This window comes from Vespa velutina, chromosome 11 (genome assembly GCF_912470025.1).
Source record: "Vespa velutina chromosome 11, iVesVel2.1, whole genome shotgun sequence".
NCBI classification, from domain to species: Eukaryota; Metazoa; Arthropoda; class Insecta; order Hymenoptera; family Vespidae; genus Vespa; species Vespa velutina.
In genome coordinates this window covers 4,544,654-4,562,821 of record NC_062198.1, presented here as the reverse complement: position 1 = coordinate 4,562,821, position 18,168 = coordinate 4,544,654, and the positions used below count along the sequence as shown (strand labels likewise).

At 35.0% G+C, this 18,168-nt stretch overlaps 1 protein-coding gene across 2 annotated transcripts; it reads right to left on the bottom strand.

Annotated features, from left to right (window-relative positions):
• Nucleotides 1–463: 463 nt before the first annotated feature.
• On the bottom strand, nucleotides 464–8,497 carry LOC124952933. Of its 2 annotated transcripts, none has more exons than XM_047503579.1 (8): nucleotides 8,446–8,497; nucleotides 7,187–8,356; nucleotides 6,939–7,076; nucleotides 5,511–6,855; nucleotides 2,473–5,267; nucleotides 1,130–1,986; nucleotides 919–1,042; nucleotides 464–779 (listed from the first exon to the last, which is right to left on the bottom strand). In XM_047503579.1, the coding sequence occupies exons 1-8, from the start codon at nucleotides 8,450–8,452 to the stop codon at nucleotides 574–576; spliced, it is 6,642 nt and encodes a 2,213-aa protein (XP_047359535.1). In that variant the 5' UTR covers nucleotides 8,453–8,497; the 3' UTR covers nucleotides 464–573. The 2 variants fall into 2 exon arrangements, with proteins under 2 accessions (XP_047359535.1, XP_047359536.1); XM_047503580.1 differs by having other exon boundaries at nucleotides 657–779; nucleotides 868–1,042.
• Nucleotides 8,498–18,168: the final 9,671 nt, after the last annotated feature.

Sequence of the window (18,168 nt, the reverse complement as noted above, 5' to 3'; positions counted from 1 at the left end):
ACATCAAGTACCATGTGTACCGTAGTACTATACATTGTGCTACAATCAGTTTTTATTTTTTTAACACATTAAATAAATGTATTAACGTGTACTACCGGTGATATTACCGGTGATACTACCAGTGAATGGAAAGTTTTAAACGTCTTAGTCTTTGTAAGACAAATAAAACGTACTACTTTATATAACGTACGTCGATATATTGTTGTATAATCTAATGGATAGATTACAAATATAATAATAATAAAAATCTCAAGTAATTCGGATAAAAAAGGATAATTGATAAATACGTTCTTATAAATATATTTTTTTAATTAAAGAATCAAATATATTATATATCAATATTGTACATATGTGTTATGTTATTTTTCTAATATACGAAATAAATCTCTTTTTATACTTAACTATATATGAAATGTACATTAATATTGCATATGAAATATACGCTAAGATTATATTGTTCTTATATATCGATAACGCTTGTAAAATTCATATTATTGAAACATGGTTTATAAACAATATCGATCCTCGTGACATAACGACGATCAACTAATAAATCGTTAGAAATTTATATTTTTAAGATCCTTGCAAATGATTGTATATATTTTGAAGGAGCTCCATTAATTGATTGGTATCGTTTATATCAATTGTTTTAGTAATTGCCCCGTTGTTTGTATATTTAATAATTGTGGTAGGTGAAGATTGATTTATTGCAGCTTCTATGTCGGATATATTATTTGGAGACTTATTTTCATCTACTGTACCATCATCTGTACTTACACCTATAAAGAAAATTTCACAAATTGTTACATGCAAGATAATATATTACAAAATAAAATTCATATATTTTTTTTATATCGATCAACGTACGTAATGAAAATTAAACTGTTAATAGATACATCTGTTTTGAAATCTGCTTACTTTCTGCTCCAACTCCAGTATTAAGAGTACGTTTTTCAATAATGCCATCAAAATTATCTTCTCCATTTAAAATTATCGGATCACCAGCTTGTTCTTCTTCATCGAAGAGCGTTTTGAGAGTTTTCTGTTTTGTAATAGGTAACACCACTCGAGTAGTGATAATATTCTCATTATTGTTCATATCAAAAGCAGTGTTTGTGTTAATACATACCGTTGTTATCTCTGGGTTAGCATCTTGCAGAACAATTGCAGAGACAGTATCGATTGCTTCGAGATCAGACCTATGCTCAGCTTCATGCCATTCATTGGTACTATTAGAATTCCATTTAGAAACAGTAGACTTCTGAGTAACGTTTACTATGTTATTAGATATCGTAGATCCATTTTGAGATTGACCATCAACTTTTATTGCATAATTTTCAATACTACTTCCAGAAGTAAAATTAACATTTTGATTTTTTATTGTATCTGATAAATTGGATGATGGTAATGAAAATATAGAACTTTCACTATTATTAGATTCAGAACTGGTGTTCGACTGTAAATTGATAAATTGAGAATCAGATGATTGCTTAGACGTCGAAAGTTCTTTTTTCACTGTTTTACTTATATTTCTGTCAACTCCTGAATTATCATTCCCATTGCTAGAATTTATATTAAAACTAATATTCGTATATTGTGAATCAATAGTTGGAGAAAACTCAGATTCACTTGAGTTTACAAAAGACTTTTTATCGGTTGCAGAAATGGGAATTAAATCCTTCCACCGAGGATAAATTTTTTCAGTAGTAATAGGTACTACAGTATTGCTGTTAGATATTTTTGTTAGTGTTGAGTTTGATTGTAAATCCCATTTTGTTGTATTATCTGTAATTGCACTAGGAGTCGATATATAACCATTGGAACATGGGATAACAGTTAAAGATCCAATTTCGTCATTCAATAGAGAAGATTGGGATGGTAAAACAACATTCTTATTGTTATTTAAACTTAAATTATCATTAGAGATTTTTTCTCCATTCTGTATAGTAATACGGGAACTTGAATTAGAATTCAAATTTGGATTGACTGATGTTGCTATCCAATCTGGTTTATCAGATCCAACTAGCCACTCTGGATTATCTGATATAACAGGTAAGTGTGGTTTATTCGATGATAATGGTAATTGTGGATTATCTGATATAGCTAACCAGTCTTGTTTTTCTGTAGTAATTGGCAAATTTGGTTTACTTGATGATATTGGCAATCGCGGTTTATGTGAACCAACTGACCAGTCTGGTCTGTCCGATACATTGGGCAAATTTGGTTTGTCTGATGTTGCTATCCAATCTGGCTTATCAGATCCAACTGGCCACTCTGGTTTATCTGACATAACAGGTAAGAGTGGTTTATTCGATGATAATGGTAATTGTGGAATATCTGATGTAGCTGACCAGTCTTGTTTTTCTGTAGTAATTGGCAAATGTGGTTTACTTGATGATATTGGCAATCGCGGTTTATGTGAACCAACATGCCAGTCTGGTCTGTCCGATACAATGGGCAAATTTGGTTTACCTGATGTTGCTATCCAATCTGGTTTATCAGATCCAACTAGCCACTCTGGATTATCTGATATAACAGGTAAGTGTGGTTTATTCGATGATAATGGTAATTGTGGATTATCTGATGTAGCTAACCAATCTTGTTTTTCTGTAGTAATTGGCAAATTTGGTTTACTTGATGATATTGGCAATCGCGGTTTATGTGAAGCAACTGGCCAGTCTGGTCTGACTGATACAACTGGCAAGTGAGGTTTAACTGATGTTGCTATCCAATCTGGTTTATCAGATCCAACTAGCCACTCTGGTTTATCTGATATAATAGGTAAGTGTGGTTTATTCGATGATAATGGTAATTGTGGATTATCTGATGTAGCTAACCAGTCTTGTTTTTCTGTAGTAATTGGCAAATTTGGTTTACTTGATGATATTGGCAATCGCGGTTTATGTGAACCAACTGACCAGTCTGGTCTGTCCGATACAATTGGCAAATTTGGTTTGACTGATGTTGCTATCCAATCTGGTTTATCAGATCCAACTAGCCACTCTGGTTTATCTGATATTACAGGTAAGTGTGGTTTATTCGATGATAATGGTAATTGTGTAATATCTGATGTAGCTGACCAGTCTTGTTTTTCTGTAGTAATTGGCAAATGTGGTTTACTTGATGATATTGGCAATCGCGGTTTATGTGAACCAACTGACCAGTCTGGTCTGTCCGATACAATTGGCAAATTTGGTTTGACTGATGTTGCTATCCAATCTGGCTTATCAGATCCAACTAGCCACTCTGGTTTATCTGATGTAACAGGTAAGTGTGGTTTATTCGATGATAATGGTAATTGTGGTTTATCTGTTGCAGCTGACCAGTCTTGTTTTTCTGTAGTAATTGGCAAATTTGGTTTACTTGATGATATTGGCAATCGCGGTTTATGTGAACCAACTGACCAGTCTGGTCTGTCCGATACATTGGGCAAATTTGGTTTTTCTGATGTTGCTATCCAATCTGGTTTATCAGATCCAACTGGCCACTCTGGTTTATCTGATATAACAGGTAAGTGTGGTTTATTCGATGATAATGGTAATTGTGGTTTATCTGTTGCAGCTGACCAGTCTGATTTTTCTGTAGTAATTGGCAAATTTGGTTTACTTGATGATATTGGCAATCGCGGTTTATGTGAACCAACTGACCAGTCTGGTCTGTCCGATACAATTGGCAAATTTGGTTTGACTGATGTTGCTATCCAATCTGGTTTATCAGATCCAACTAGCCACTCTGGTTTATCTGATATTACAGGTAAGTGTGGTTTATTCGATGATAATGGTAATTGTGGAATATCTGATGTAGCTGACCAGTCTTGTTTTTCTGTAGTAATTGGCAAATGTGGTTTACTTGATGATATTGGCAATCGCGGTTTATGTGAACCAACTGACCAGTCTGGTCTGTCCGATACAATTGGCAAATATGGTTTGACTGATGTTGCTATCCAATCTAGCTTATCAGATCCAACTAGCCACTCTGGTTTATCTGATGTAACAGGTAAGTGTGGTTTATTCGATGATAATGGTAATTGTGGTTTATCTGATATAGTTGACCCGTCAGATTTTTCTGTAGTAATTGGCAAATGTGGTTTACTTGATGATATTGGCAATCGCGGTTTATGTGAACCTACTGACCAGTCCGGTCTGTCCGATACAATGGGCAAATTTGGTTTGACTGATGTTGCTATCCAATCTGGCTTATCAGATCCAACTGGCCACTCTGGTTTATCTGATATAACAGGTAAGTGTGGTTTATTCGATGATAATGGTAATTGTGGAATATCTGATGTAGCTGACCAGTCTTGTTTTTCTGTAGTAATTGGCAAATGTGGTTTACTTGATGATATTGGCAATCGCGGTTTATGTGAACCAACTGACCAGTCTGGTCTGTCCGATACATTGGGCAAATTTGGTTCGTCTGATGTTGCTATCCAATCTGGCTTATCAGATCCAACTAGCCACTCTGGTTTATCTGATGTAACAGGTAAGTGTGGTTTATTCGATGATAATGGTAATTGTGGTTTATCTGTTGCAGCTGACCAGTCTTGTTTTTCTGTAGTAATTGGCAAATTTGGTTTACTTGATGATATTGGCAATCGCGGTTTATGTGAACCAACTGACCAGTCTGGTCTGTCCGATACATTGGGCAAATTTGGTTTTTCTGATGTTGCTATCCAATCTGGTTTATCAGATCCAACTGGCCACTCTGGTTTATCTGATATAACAGGTAAGTGTGGTTTATTCGATGATAATGGTAATTGTGGTTTATCTGTTGCAGCTGACCAGTCAGATTTTTCTGTAGTAATTGGCAAATGTGGTTTACTTGATGATATTGGCAATCGCGGTTTATGTGAACCAACTGACCAGTCTGGTCTGTCCGATACATTGGGCAAATTTGGTTCGTCTGATGTTGCTATCCAATCTGGCTTATCAGATCCAACTAGCCACTCTGGTTTATCTGATGTAACAGGTAAGTGTGGTTTATTCGATGATAATGGTAATTGTGGTTTATCTGTTGCAGCTGACCAGTCTTGTTTTTCTGTAGTAATTGGCAAATTTGGTTTACTTGATGATATTGGCAATCGCGGTTTATGTGAACCAACTGACCAGTCTGGTCTGTCCGATACATTGGGCAAATTTGGTTTTTCTGATGTTGCTATCCAATCTGGTTTATCAGATCCAACTGGCCACTCTGGTTTATCTGATATAACAGGTAAGTGTGGTTTATTCGATGATAATGGTAATTGTGGTTTATCTGTTGCAGCTGACCAGTCAGATTTTTCTGTAGTAATTGGCAAATGTGGTTTACTTGATGATATTGGCAATCGCGGTTTATGTGAACCAACTGACCAGTCTGGTCTGTCCGATACATTGGGCAAATTTGGTTCGTCTGATGTTGCTATCCAATCTGGCTTATCAGATCCAACTAGCCACTCTGGTTTATCTGATATAATAGGTAAGTGTGGTTTATTCGATGATAATGGTAATTGTGGAATATCTGATGTAGCTGACCAGTCTTGTTTTTCTGTAGTAATTGGCAAATGTGGTTTACTTGATGATATTGGCAATCGCGGTTTATGTGAACCAACTGACCAGTCTGGTCTGTCCGATACAATTGGCAAATTTGGTTTGACTGATGTTGCTATCCAATCTGGTTTATCAGATCCAACTAGCCACTCTGGTTTATCTGATATTACAGGTAAGTGTGGTTTATTCGATGATAATGGTAATTGTGAAATATCTGTTGCAGCTGACCCGTCAGATTTTTCTGTGGTAATTGGCAAATGTGGTTTACTTGATGATATTGGCAATCGCGGTTTATGTGAACCAACTGACCAGTCTGGTCTGTCCGATACATTGGGCAAATTTGGTTTGTCTGATGTTACTATCCAATCTGGCTTATCAGATCCAACTAGCCACTCTGGTTTATCTGATGTAACAGGTAAGTGTGGTTTATTCGATGATAATGGTAATTGTGGTTTATCTGTTGCAGCTGACCAGTCTTGTTTTTCTGTAGTAATTGGCAAATTTGGTTTACTTGATGATATTGGCAATCGCGGTTTATGTGAACCAACTGACCAGTCTGGTCTGCCCGATACATTGGGCAAATTTGGTTTGTCTGATGTTGCTATCCAATTTGGCTTATCAGATCCAACTGGCCACTCTGGTTTATCTGATGTAACAGATAAGTGTGGTTTATTCGATGATAATGGTAATTGTGGTTTATCTGTTGGAGCTGACCAGTCTTGTTTTTCTGTAGTAATTGGCAAATTTGGTTTACTTGATGATATTGGCAATCGCGGTTTATGTGAACTAACTGACCAGTCTGGTCTGTCCGATACATTGGGCAAATTTGGTTCGTCTGATGTTGCTATCCAATCTGGCTTATCAGATCCAACTAGCCACTCTGGTTTATCTGATGTAACAGGTAAGTGTGGTTTATTCGATGATAATGGTAATTGTGGAATATCTGTTGCAGCTGACCCGTCAGATTTTTCTGTAGTAATTGGCAAATTTGGTTTACTTGATGATATTGGCAATCGCGGTTTATGTGAGCCAACTGGCCAGTCTGGTCTGTCCGATACATTGGGCAAATTTGGTTTGTCTGATGTTGCTATCCAATCTGGCTTATCAGATCCAACTGGCCACTCTGGTTTATCTGATGTAACAGGTAAGTGTGGTTTATCTGATGCTACTGGCCAGTCTAAATTTCCTGATATATCTGGAAAATCTGATTTGTTTGATGCAACTGTCCAATTTGTTTTGTCGTTCGTAATAGCTAATTCTTTTTTGCCTGATACAACTTGAATATCTGAGTTACTTGATGATACTGACCAGTATGATTTGTCTGATATAGCTGGAAATACATATTGATGAGTAATTATTATGATATTATTAATTAGAGCATATATAAATATATATATTATGAATCATTAATACCATGCGATGAGTTTTGAATTTTAACTTGATCTAACGGATAATACCATGGTAGTCGTTCTATAGTATCATTACGAATAGACGTTATTTCTAGACCATTTAGATAACCATTAGATGAAGAATTTGAAACTTCAATATTACCTACAATAAATTCATTTGTCAATATAACGAAAAGTAAAAGAGATACTATTTTAAGATATTAAGTGTAATATAGAAAGGAAATAATTATTTTTATAACAAATTCAATAAACCTGTGACTTCTGAAACTGCTCCAACATGTGAATTCTGGTTTAAAGATGTACTTGAACGATAAGAATGGAATGTAGTAGTCATTATATCATAAATACCATTTAATGCAATTCTTATATTTGTTGGCAAGTCTTTCAGTATAGTATTACCATATTTATGTTCAAAACGATCTCGAAGTCTTTTTAATGTTTTAACAATTAATATGTTTTGAGTATCTGTACATCCTAATAATCCCTTACGATCGCACAATTTTTTTTCTATTAGAGTTTTAATAATCATTGACTTTATTTCACTCCATCTGCTTTCGGTTGATATACCATCGGTATTATTAAGTTTTTTATCACAATTTATACCGTTCTCTTCACTTTTAAATGAGGTTGTTTTATCCTGCTCCTTTCTAATTTCCTTCTCACTTAATTTCTCCTTCAATGACGATAAAAGTTGCTTCAATATTTTTAAATTTAATTCAATGAATACGTCATCGGACAATTTTTTAGATATTGTATAATTCCAATTTTCTATTTCATTCAATAATCCATTTAATTTCACTTCATCACTGGATTTAAAATTATCATATTTAATATGCTTGCTCTTGTCCTCTTTCTGTTTCTTCTTATCTTCCTTCTTGTCTTGATCTTCATCAGACTTATTGAGATTCGACTTTTTCCAATGTTTATCTTCCTTAGATTTGTTTTTGTCTTTTTCCTTTGATTTCAATTGGGAGGAGTTCAAAGAAGAATCTGATGATTCCGTAGAATCTGATGAATCCGAAGAATCTGATGAATCCGAAGAATCTGATGATTCCGAAGAATCTGATGAATCCGAAGAATCCGATGAATTCGAAGAAGCATCATCGTTCTCTTTAGATTGTTGTTTCTCATACTTGTAAACATTCTTTATATGTTTTAATCGATTCAATGTTTCATCCGGCAAATGATCCAATACCGAATATTCCTTATTAAGAATTTGATCGTCCTTTGAATCCGTATCATTTTTAGATAAAGGATTCATTAAATCTTTCAACTTCTTTTGAAATTCATCATTAAGTTTCTCTCTTATTTCTTTGTAATTCCGATTCTCTTCATTTTTCAAATCTTTAGGCCATGATAAGTCTGATTCCCAATGAGATGCTCCCAAGGTATAGGCGAAGAGCAAAGTAATAAGAAAGACACCTAAATGAATCAGTAGATGTTGAGAAAAATTATCATCTTAAATGATATAGAATTTTTATAGAAAAAAAACTTACTAAGAAGATTATTACCTTTCATGATTTTACCATATGATCAAGTCAATTCGATTTGTCATATAAAAATATCTTCTGTATACTGTCCTTACAAATCGGAAGGAACTCATTTATATAGCAGCCAGGTAAGAATTCCTTATCGCGGTTGCTCACGAAAAAGCACGAAATTTACGGCTGTTATTCTTATGATTCAAGTTATGACGAAGTAATAGTCCTGTTATCAGTCATCTTAAAAATCATCATTATTAAGCATAAAAATAATCATTTTCCACTAAATTTGGAGATATATTATTACGAATTGACTATTTTTGCTATAAGAATTAAATCAAAATAAGTATAATTATTAAATAATTGGTTTTTATTAATAAATTTTTTATTTATTGAAATCATTGTATAAATTCATTATTGTCTTTCAAAGAACTTTAATCAAACAATTTTATCTATATCAAATAGGATTTAAAAACTACTTTAGATTAAAATATATATGTATGTATGAACAATTACATACTCATTAAAGATATATCTCTTATCTGATATTTTAGAAATTAAAGAAATAATTACGCTCAGATACGTGTCAACGTAATCTCACGTTCCACCAATCAAGAAATTTGAGAATTCGCAACAATCGATATTATATCGGCCGTATTAAAAAATCAATCGTGTATTATCGTAGTAATAATAAGATTTATAAACGTGACGATAAAAAAAAGAATCTCAAAGAATCGATACTTCAAATGATCGATCGATTTTAATAACGATTGATAACATTTGAGAAAACGTGATCAAAAAATTATGCAATAAATGACACGTACAGATTGATCGACCAATCTATATTCTAACATCTTAATTTAATGTTATAATTTAGTTTTTCTTTCTTCTAAATTTACAATAATACGGATAGGTCAAGATCCTTGAATGAGAGATATCTAGAATTAGAAAACGCTCGCGATAGAAATCGAAAGTGGACAAGGTAGCGAGGCCAGCGAGCGAAAGCGAACGCGATCCTGACCTAGGATACACAGCTTCCTCGGTGAGAACCGTTCAGTGATCGTACATCGGGTTAATAGAAATCTCTGTTAGGTCGGGTCAGGACGATCGCCGGCCAGCGAAAGTGAAAACGAAACGAAACTGGCAAGTCGGTCGCGACCGCCCGATGTAGGAGAGTGAAATTGAGGCCGGTAAAAGTGGGCAAGTAGGACTGTGCCCTATATGCGACCGTCCTTTCGGTCACGCTTTTCGTTCGAACGCGTTCACTTTCATCGGATGAAACTGTCGTGCCTTCTCGCCCTCGATTAGTAGCATATTCACCTTTGTATCGACGAATAAGTATCGACTTTCATCGAACCATAATACATTTATATTTTATTTATTTTCATTTGGCATGGATTTTTTCAAACATTTTTCATAAAGAAAAATTATTTCGAACAAATAATTGTAGAGATTAATTGACAAATAACACTTGTTAAATGAACACTTTTTATTCCAACAATTCATCATAAAGATATTAAACATATGTGAAAAATGTTTAATATCTTTAGCAAAGTTTTCCTAAGATTACGTTTGAGATAAAATGAAAAATATTTGAAAAGAATGAATTATTAAGAACTATTCCGAATAATAAATATTATTAAATGTACTATAAAAAAGTAAAACAATAAATATAATAGGATTATTAAATACAAGTTCGTTGTAGCATATGATAATAATAAAATTTTTCTATTGTATACAATAGATTTATAATTATGATTGTATACTTTTTTAGAAACTAGATAATAAACGCACTCACACATAGTAATTTTTACCTTACAAAAGATAACAAACTTATCTATTTAAAATTGTAAAAGAATCAATCATTTTTCTTTGATACCGAATCATATCGCTGATGTGAGATTATCTAAATAAAAAGGATTTGCAAATCAAGACTATTTCACAATATTTTGTAAAACAGAAATTGAATAAAACGTCCAATCATTCTGTGGCTTCGTTGAATCATAATGTAAGCAAAATAACAGTATATTTGCATACTCCGAATCTTCTTTTTCCTTATCGAATTTGATCAAATATCAAAAGATTTAACTCTCCAACAAATATTAATTTTTTCACGATCTATCTCTTTAAGATAATAGAAGATTTAAGATTTGCTACTAAATTGCTTTAAACGAAGTGTATCAAATAAAAACAAAGAAAAAAAGTTTTTGATAAAAATATGACATGCATAAGATACAATTAATACAGCGTGCGTATCATGTACTTTTTAATTTTTGAACTTTTTAAATGTTTTATTCATTATTTTTGCCAATAATGAACGAATTTGTTTATCAAAAAAAATAAATAAATAAATAAAAAAAAGAATGATAAATATAAATAAAATTATCGATTGTAGTCATGTTAGTAATTAATCGATAAATGATCAACGAAAGGTTCCTTCTTTTCTCTTGATAATATACTTACAGTCGATATAGAGGAGTTCTATTTCAATATCGGTAGATGACGCTGTTAACTCAAATATTAACTCAATGTTTAATTACTTCTGATAGATCAATTGTATTTATACACAATCCTCATGATCATTGCAAAGTCTATGACTTTTGGCAATTTAAAAACATTCCTGCGAATATTTAAATGATCGCAAAAGAAATGCAAAATAAAATTTCTTCTAAAGGATTAAAAATGTGGGATCTTCGAAGTTCGACGAATCATTGGAAGTTATCTAAAAAAAAAAGAAAATTGGTTAAAAAGTTAACATCTCCTTTGAAATCCTTTGCAACTTAATCGACGCAATTTACCGTACGCGATATCTTTCTCACAGTCATTATAGCAACAGTTGTACAATGTTTTACATTTATGTCTTACACTCCATCAACGAAGAAAGTAACATATTTTTGCTCTCCGTTACAACACGTATGAGAACCCAAAATATTTTTGCAGGGTGTCGCGAATATTTCGCAAAGACTGTTGTATAAAACGATCTCACATACACAAAAAACTTGAACCATCTGTGTGCTCTACATAGATGCGTCCGATATGAGATCGATCGTTTGTCGAAGCCGGTCTTCACGTAATGAGAGGCCCAGAGCCGCCTCGCGTGTATCTCGTTCTCCCCTTTATGAGAATCGACAGATTTCCATCGAGATTACGATCGTGGGTGGATCATGTTGATCTTGCAACAAGGACAATCAACTTTAATCGACCTTCTTAACTCCCAAATGCTTTTTCTCTACTCTACTTGTATATCTATCTTTAATTTATCAAAAATCTCACAAATTAAACTAATGATCATTGAATCATATTATTCAGGATCAATCAAATAGTTAGTTATATTTGAGTAATAAATGAAAATATTGAAAAAATTTGGTTTTGTAAAATTCAGGATCATTTACAGAAAATAACGATCATTGATCACAACGAAAGCTGCTATTGTTATCAATATTACGGACAAAAGTCACTTGGGAATCCCTAGAAATATTTCATCACCGATGGAAATTGCGATGCGATTGGTGTTGTAGAATCCACCCACCACCCGCTTTTCGCCGTCGTTGTTGTCGTCGTTGGTTCGTTTGGTTGATCGATAAACCGTCGATTTTACAGGTAAGTGCGCATGCATGTAGGCGCAACGAAATTAGTATGCCGCTCAGTGTCGATATCCCAAAGCAATTATTTCGAGGCGGACCGACCCTATCAGCTTCGCATACCCTCCTGAAGTTAATGGCCGGCCAATGTTTTGATTCTCGTTCGACAGGTTTCGTAACGTTGCTTTAATTTACGCGAGGTTACACTGTCTTGCAAAATAGTCTTGCAAAATTGGCAGATCGATCATAGATTACGAAATAGAATTGCTACTGTCCTAATCGTTGGAAATTATTAAATAAAATCTATAATATTTAATAATAAAAAAAACATGATGTGTAGTAAATTCAGAATTTTATTCTATTTCCGAGAGAAAAGACTGTTATTACTAAGAAAAATCAGTAAAAGTATTAAATCCATCTCCGATTCGAAGAATGATTCTATGTAAAATTGATGGGGTCACCGCACCCGGAATTACAGGTGACACGACACTTTCATCGTCGTCGAATTCGGTACGTAACTCTCTTTCACAGAGCATTACGAACCCACTTACGCTACTATCCATGTACCTACTTCGTGAAACTGCATTAATATTCTTGTCGCAGGAGCAGCCTCACGCTTTGTCGAACGTATTCTATACGACACGAAGTGGAAACACTCTTGAAGAAAGATCGGTCTGCGTAAAAGTCAAGAAATCGCTTACGTAATTCCGAGAGTTTCTACCTAAAAAGCAAATATTTGTTTGTACCTATGTAAATGTCGGACCCTATACAGTTATGAGAACAAAAAACTAACGAGTACTTTGCGTAACCCTTCTAGTTAAAATCAACGTAAAAAGGATGAATGAACTTAATCAGGTTCCCTTTCGCCATTTAACCCCTGGAGCTGTTTAACCGTCTGGTCTTTGGTCACATCCTAAAATTTCACTAGAGAAAGCGACGTACGCGTGCTGACTTTAGAAATTTAAGGAAAACATCAAACGTCTCCTACAGTTCGCCTTAGTCTTTAACGAACTCTTTAGTATTTCAAAAGAAGACATTTGATATTTTTCATGATCAGTTTAACTTCAGTTCTCTAGGATTTCTTGTGACGCTACGTAGTCTTTAATCTTCGATGAAATATAAAAAATAATCGAAAAGGGGTCGTTGCGTGCCATCACGTTTTCACGCGACACGGAGCCACGTGCACTGTGCGTTGAATTAGTTCTACGCAGTGATTGTTGTAGATTCCATACGTCACGATCTTCGATCTTCGACGACAATTTCACGAGATACCAATCTCGATTGCGAATAAGAAAATAAAATATATTTATTCCTTTCTCTTATTCTAAGAGAAGGTACTGTCAATGTCATAGTTGATAAATTGATCGAACGATCTCTCTTCAATGTTTCTTTAAATATCGATTAGCCCATTTGACTCAACAATGAATTTGTATAATTAAAAACTGATGACACTAAGTCTATTAGCCCGTTTACCTTGTAAACGGGCTAACTAGTTTAATTAATGATTCTGTTCTGGTAAAAAATTTCAATTCAAAGCCTCTTCGTACTCTTCCGTATGGTCATCAACGTTTCTATTCTCTTAGATCATGACAGGGAGAATCATTTTTCAAACAGTCGTTCGATCGTACCTGTTCCTAGATCGATAATAGTTCCTAGCAACTCCGTGGAAGTTAACTTTCAAAGCGACGACGACGCGGTGATCTCTTTTAATATTGTAAGATAATATTGATTCCCTTTTATAACGCTTTGATAACTTTTGATAAACTAAGAATCCTTTTTTTATTAAATGCAATTTTAAGGTAAAATAAATAATGTCGAAGAAACATCGTGCCGCAAAAACTGAATAATTATATTAACCATACAACCCTTACGATCTAGACTAATCTGATATCCGATAGTGATGGATACACGCTCGGGGAAAACAAAAGGTCGTGAATAAAAATTTTGCAAATTAATTTTATCCTGGCCAAGTGCACCAGGTATTACTAACTAGATTACATGCAACTAGGTTATTCGATACATCTCCCGTAACACGGAAGAGTCCCAACGTTAATAAGGTTTAACAACTTCCCTATCCATGAAGGTAGAAACCTTTTTATCCTTTCTCTCTCAACGAGTAAAAAAAAATTTAATATCTTACGTTGTACTACATTATCTCCTCAGTAATTTCGATGCATCCTTAATTTCATATTATAGAACGATACATTAACAAGGCGGTTGGCGAAGAAAACGTTGCCTTGGCACAGGAAGTGTTCGGCATGCCGGACAAGGGACAACCGCAAAGTCGGCGAAGACTGCAGGCAAGCTGCTGCTGCTGCTGCTGCTACTGCTGCTGCTATGCCGTTCCGATATCGGTACGAGGAATCGGTAAGTCGTCAGTGTGTTTCTGGAACTCACGTACCATTCGGACGAGCACTACGAGCGAGTCTCGACCTTCCTACAATCATTTCTTTTGTACCGGTCTAAGCAACCTGCCGTTCTCTACACTAAGGAATCAAGTGGGGACTACTCGATTATTCACTCACCCTTCAATCTTCTTCATCAATGATTATAATAAATTCTTAAAGTTTTCCGTGATCGTAAACTCTTTTCAATCAAAAGAATAGTTACGACGACCTAAAGAAGTTGAATCTCTTTATAGATCGTTTTGATGATGAGACCGCAAAATGATTAGGAAGTGAAAATTCTTCTACCGTTCGTTTCACCGTCAATTTTAAAACTAAACCACAATTGTAACCAACTTCTACAATTTTCTTTTAAACGAAACAATTTTGAGTTGCGCTAGTAGCTGTTTATGACCTGTTAAAAGTCCAATTCATTCAAGAATCGTTTTGATTAGGAACTGTTAGAAGAGGAAGGAAGCATCGAGCCGTAGGTGTGGGTTCCAGGTATTCATTTGTGGATAGGTGGGGTACGAGGACATCGATATTGGGTTAGTTTTTGCCTAGAGTTTCTAGTTTCCACAGTGGTGCAATGAGGCCTGCACTTCCCGTAGACGATCGCCAACACGTTCCAGATACTAAATCTCACGTGGGACAAATAATCATTGATAATGAAAGTGAGAAGGAGGCCAGTTTTGGAAACAAAGTTAACAATTAGAAAAACATACTTTCTCTGCTATCGTTATCACATTTTCAAACCTTCATATCTATGTTTCTACGGAAATACATTCGATATTCACATTGCCATTGATTCTTTCCGTTCTATTCGGAGGTACGTGTTCGATGTATAGGAATTGACGAGAACGACAACAGGATGCAAGCGGCGCGTGTTCCCTTGCTACGTCCGCGAATGGACGGACGACTTTTTTTCACGACTCGCCTAGAAATAAATATAACGCTCTCTCATCGATTCACCGTGATTCACCGGATGTGCAAGAGATTCGACTCGGTGTACGATTTTTCGTGTTCGTATCTACGATTATACAAAATAAACTTTTTTCTTTATCTCTCTCTCTCTCTCTCTCTCTCTCTCTCTCTCTCTCTCTCTCTCTTACTTTCATTCTCAATTTAAATAGATAAATATATCAATATATGGCACAAAAAAAATATAAAAAATAAAAAGAGAAGGATTATGATAATAGATTGTGTTAAGTCAATACCCAAGGTAAAAGTTCGGTGATAAAGTAATCGTGAATTTTTCTCACGTTCGACATTACCTTTCTCGTCTTTAAAACCCACGCGAGGACCACTAACGGTATGGTAATGTGGCGAACATCATCTCGAGGTTTGACTTTCATTATGGTTGGGCGCGTGACCTCTCCGTGGTCCCTTATCTACCTGTCGATACGTTAAAACTACTGCTTTTTCCCACGTCCGTCTGACCACTGACCGATTTAAAATATCTTGTAAATGAGTTAACATTTAATGTAATTCGCTTTTCTTTGAACAAGTATCGTAATTTTAATACAGGCAATGTTTGGTTATAGGTAATTTCGTTATAATAATCTTACTCTCTTTTCGCCGATGTACAATGAAAGAACGATTTCTCAAATGGAATTTCATACTTAAGAAAATATTCGTAAATACCTTGACAAAACGTACATCCATTGATTTACTAAAGCTCCGCTTGCCGTACAAAATAATGCGTTCTCTTGCTTTCTCGAATAAGCTCTCTCTCTCTCTCTCTCTCTCTCTCTCTCTCTCTCTCTCTCTTTCTTTCTCGCTCTCTTTATTTCTTGCTCTCTCTCTCTCGCTCTCCAAGAAATCCATTAGCGCCTGAGAATGTGTAACACTTAATAGCATTTCAAGATAGCATCTAACTAACAGAGAACGATTTAGAATTCTCTAACATTTCGGCTTCCATATCTAATAAAAATACAAGATTTAAAATCCGTTAGAGATAAATTTGAAAGATAATCGTTATTGTTTGTTAATGACAAATAGTTAATCAAAAAATTGGCAAGTAAAGAAGAAGGAGAAAGAGAAGAGAAGAGAAAAATCGAAGAAGTAAAAGAAAAACGATACCGCTCCGTCATCCCCACCACCCCCATTTGGAACTTTGTTTCGAGCCGACTTTTTTTCCCGATCCCAGGGCCCGGGCCCCTGTCCACCGTCGAAGATTTATGCTCCCGACATTGAAACTAAATTACACCATAAATTAGCCTTAAATTCGTGCTTTCGATGCAACCCCGACGGTTTGGAAAAGACACCACACGCAACCCCCCACCCCTTTGTCCTTTTTTATATTCCGTCGATACCCTTCCTCAAGCTCTTATTCTTTTTTCTCGATCTTCCATCTCTCCAGCTCGATCCTTTTGCGGATCGAACGCGTAATTAAATGTCGGCGAACAATGAAACATTTGTTTGGTCCGTACGTTGACAGGTCCAAACGCTCGGTAATGCCGGACGACGAGTTCGCTTGATTGACGTTTTCGGTACGGTCGATTTTTCGACTGGAACAGATCTCGGTTGAGTTCTTCCTTCTCTACCTACCTTCCTTTTCTTTATCACGTTGAAAGCCTTTGCGATATATTTCCTCATGGTCGCTTTAACTTTCTGTTATTATAATGAAAATATATATATATTATAATTGTACCGCGAGAGAGAAGGAAAGAGAGAGAAAAACAGAGAGAGAGAGAGAGAGAGAGAGAGAGAGAGAGGAAGGATGGGAGGGAGGGAGAAAGAGAGATATCAATTGACATCGAACGAATAAATAAATTCAAAGGAACGCGAGAACTTTATTATATCGTACATACTTAAATTGAGTATTTCAAATCGAGTATACGTACAGCACGTACATGAAGATGGGAAATATTTCTTCAGAACTATAAAACATAGTTCTACCGCGTGACATCGCGAAAGATCTAGGAGGTCTGCGTATCGAGAGGAAAGATTTATTGCTTTGTGTCAAACATATTTTCGCGCAGAGATATAATTCGAAATCGTTCGTAGCAACTAACCATCCCTTTTTTTTCTTTGCATTCGACTTTTTTTAAAATAAATAAGAGAATGAAGAAAATAAAAAAAAATCGTAATTTTTTTTTAAATGATCGGTAGAACGTCTGCAATATTTTACAATATAATTACGTATTCCGAACGTGGCCGACGTCAATTGATTTCGTGTCACGCTGTCGAAGTACGATGGTGGGGAGTTGGGATGAAAAGAGAAGGGGCATGAGAATGATTGCACACTTCGATACGTAACGGGAAACTGCAAACGTAATCAAACCGAATTGCAGAATTTGTCATTTTCTCCGCGGATTTGAGCACTTCAATTACGGCCAATCGAAATGGCCACACTGCTGTGCTTTATTTAAATACGTTGAATGTTTTAGAGTGTCGTAAAAAGCTTCCATTAATCGTCAATGCCCAGGCCGATACGCTTCGTCGTGTTTGTTGTCCGGAACGTTTCCGTTACGCACGCACAATGCAATATCTTTGTCCGACGACTATAGTGACAGGTAATTACGAGTGGAAAAAGAAAAAGAACATACGAAAAAAAAGAAATATAGCTCGTAAACTCAACACAGTGCCCGGCAATTTAACTCTGATGGGGAATAAAAAAAAAATTTATATCTTTTATTTGGCAATACAACTGGTTGCAATTAATTTCAAGTTATTAAGGTACACCATTGTTCTTTTTATTTGTTTTATTTATTGAAAGTTATTTATAAGAAATAACAAAAAATAAACGAAGCACTTAATCCACGTTTCATAAATCATATAACCAG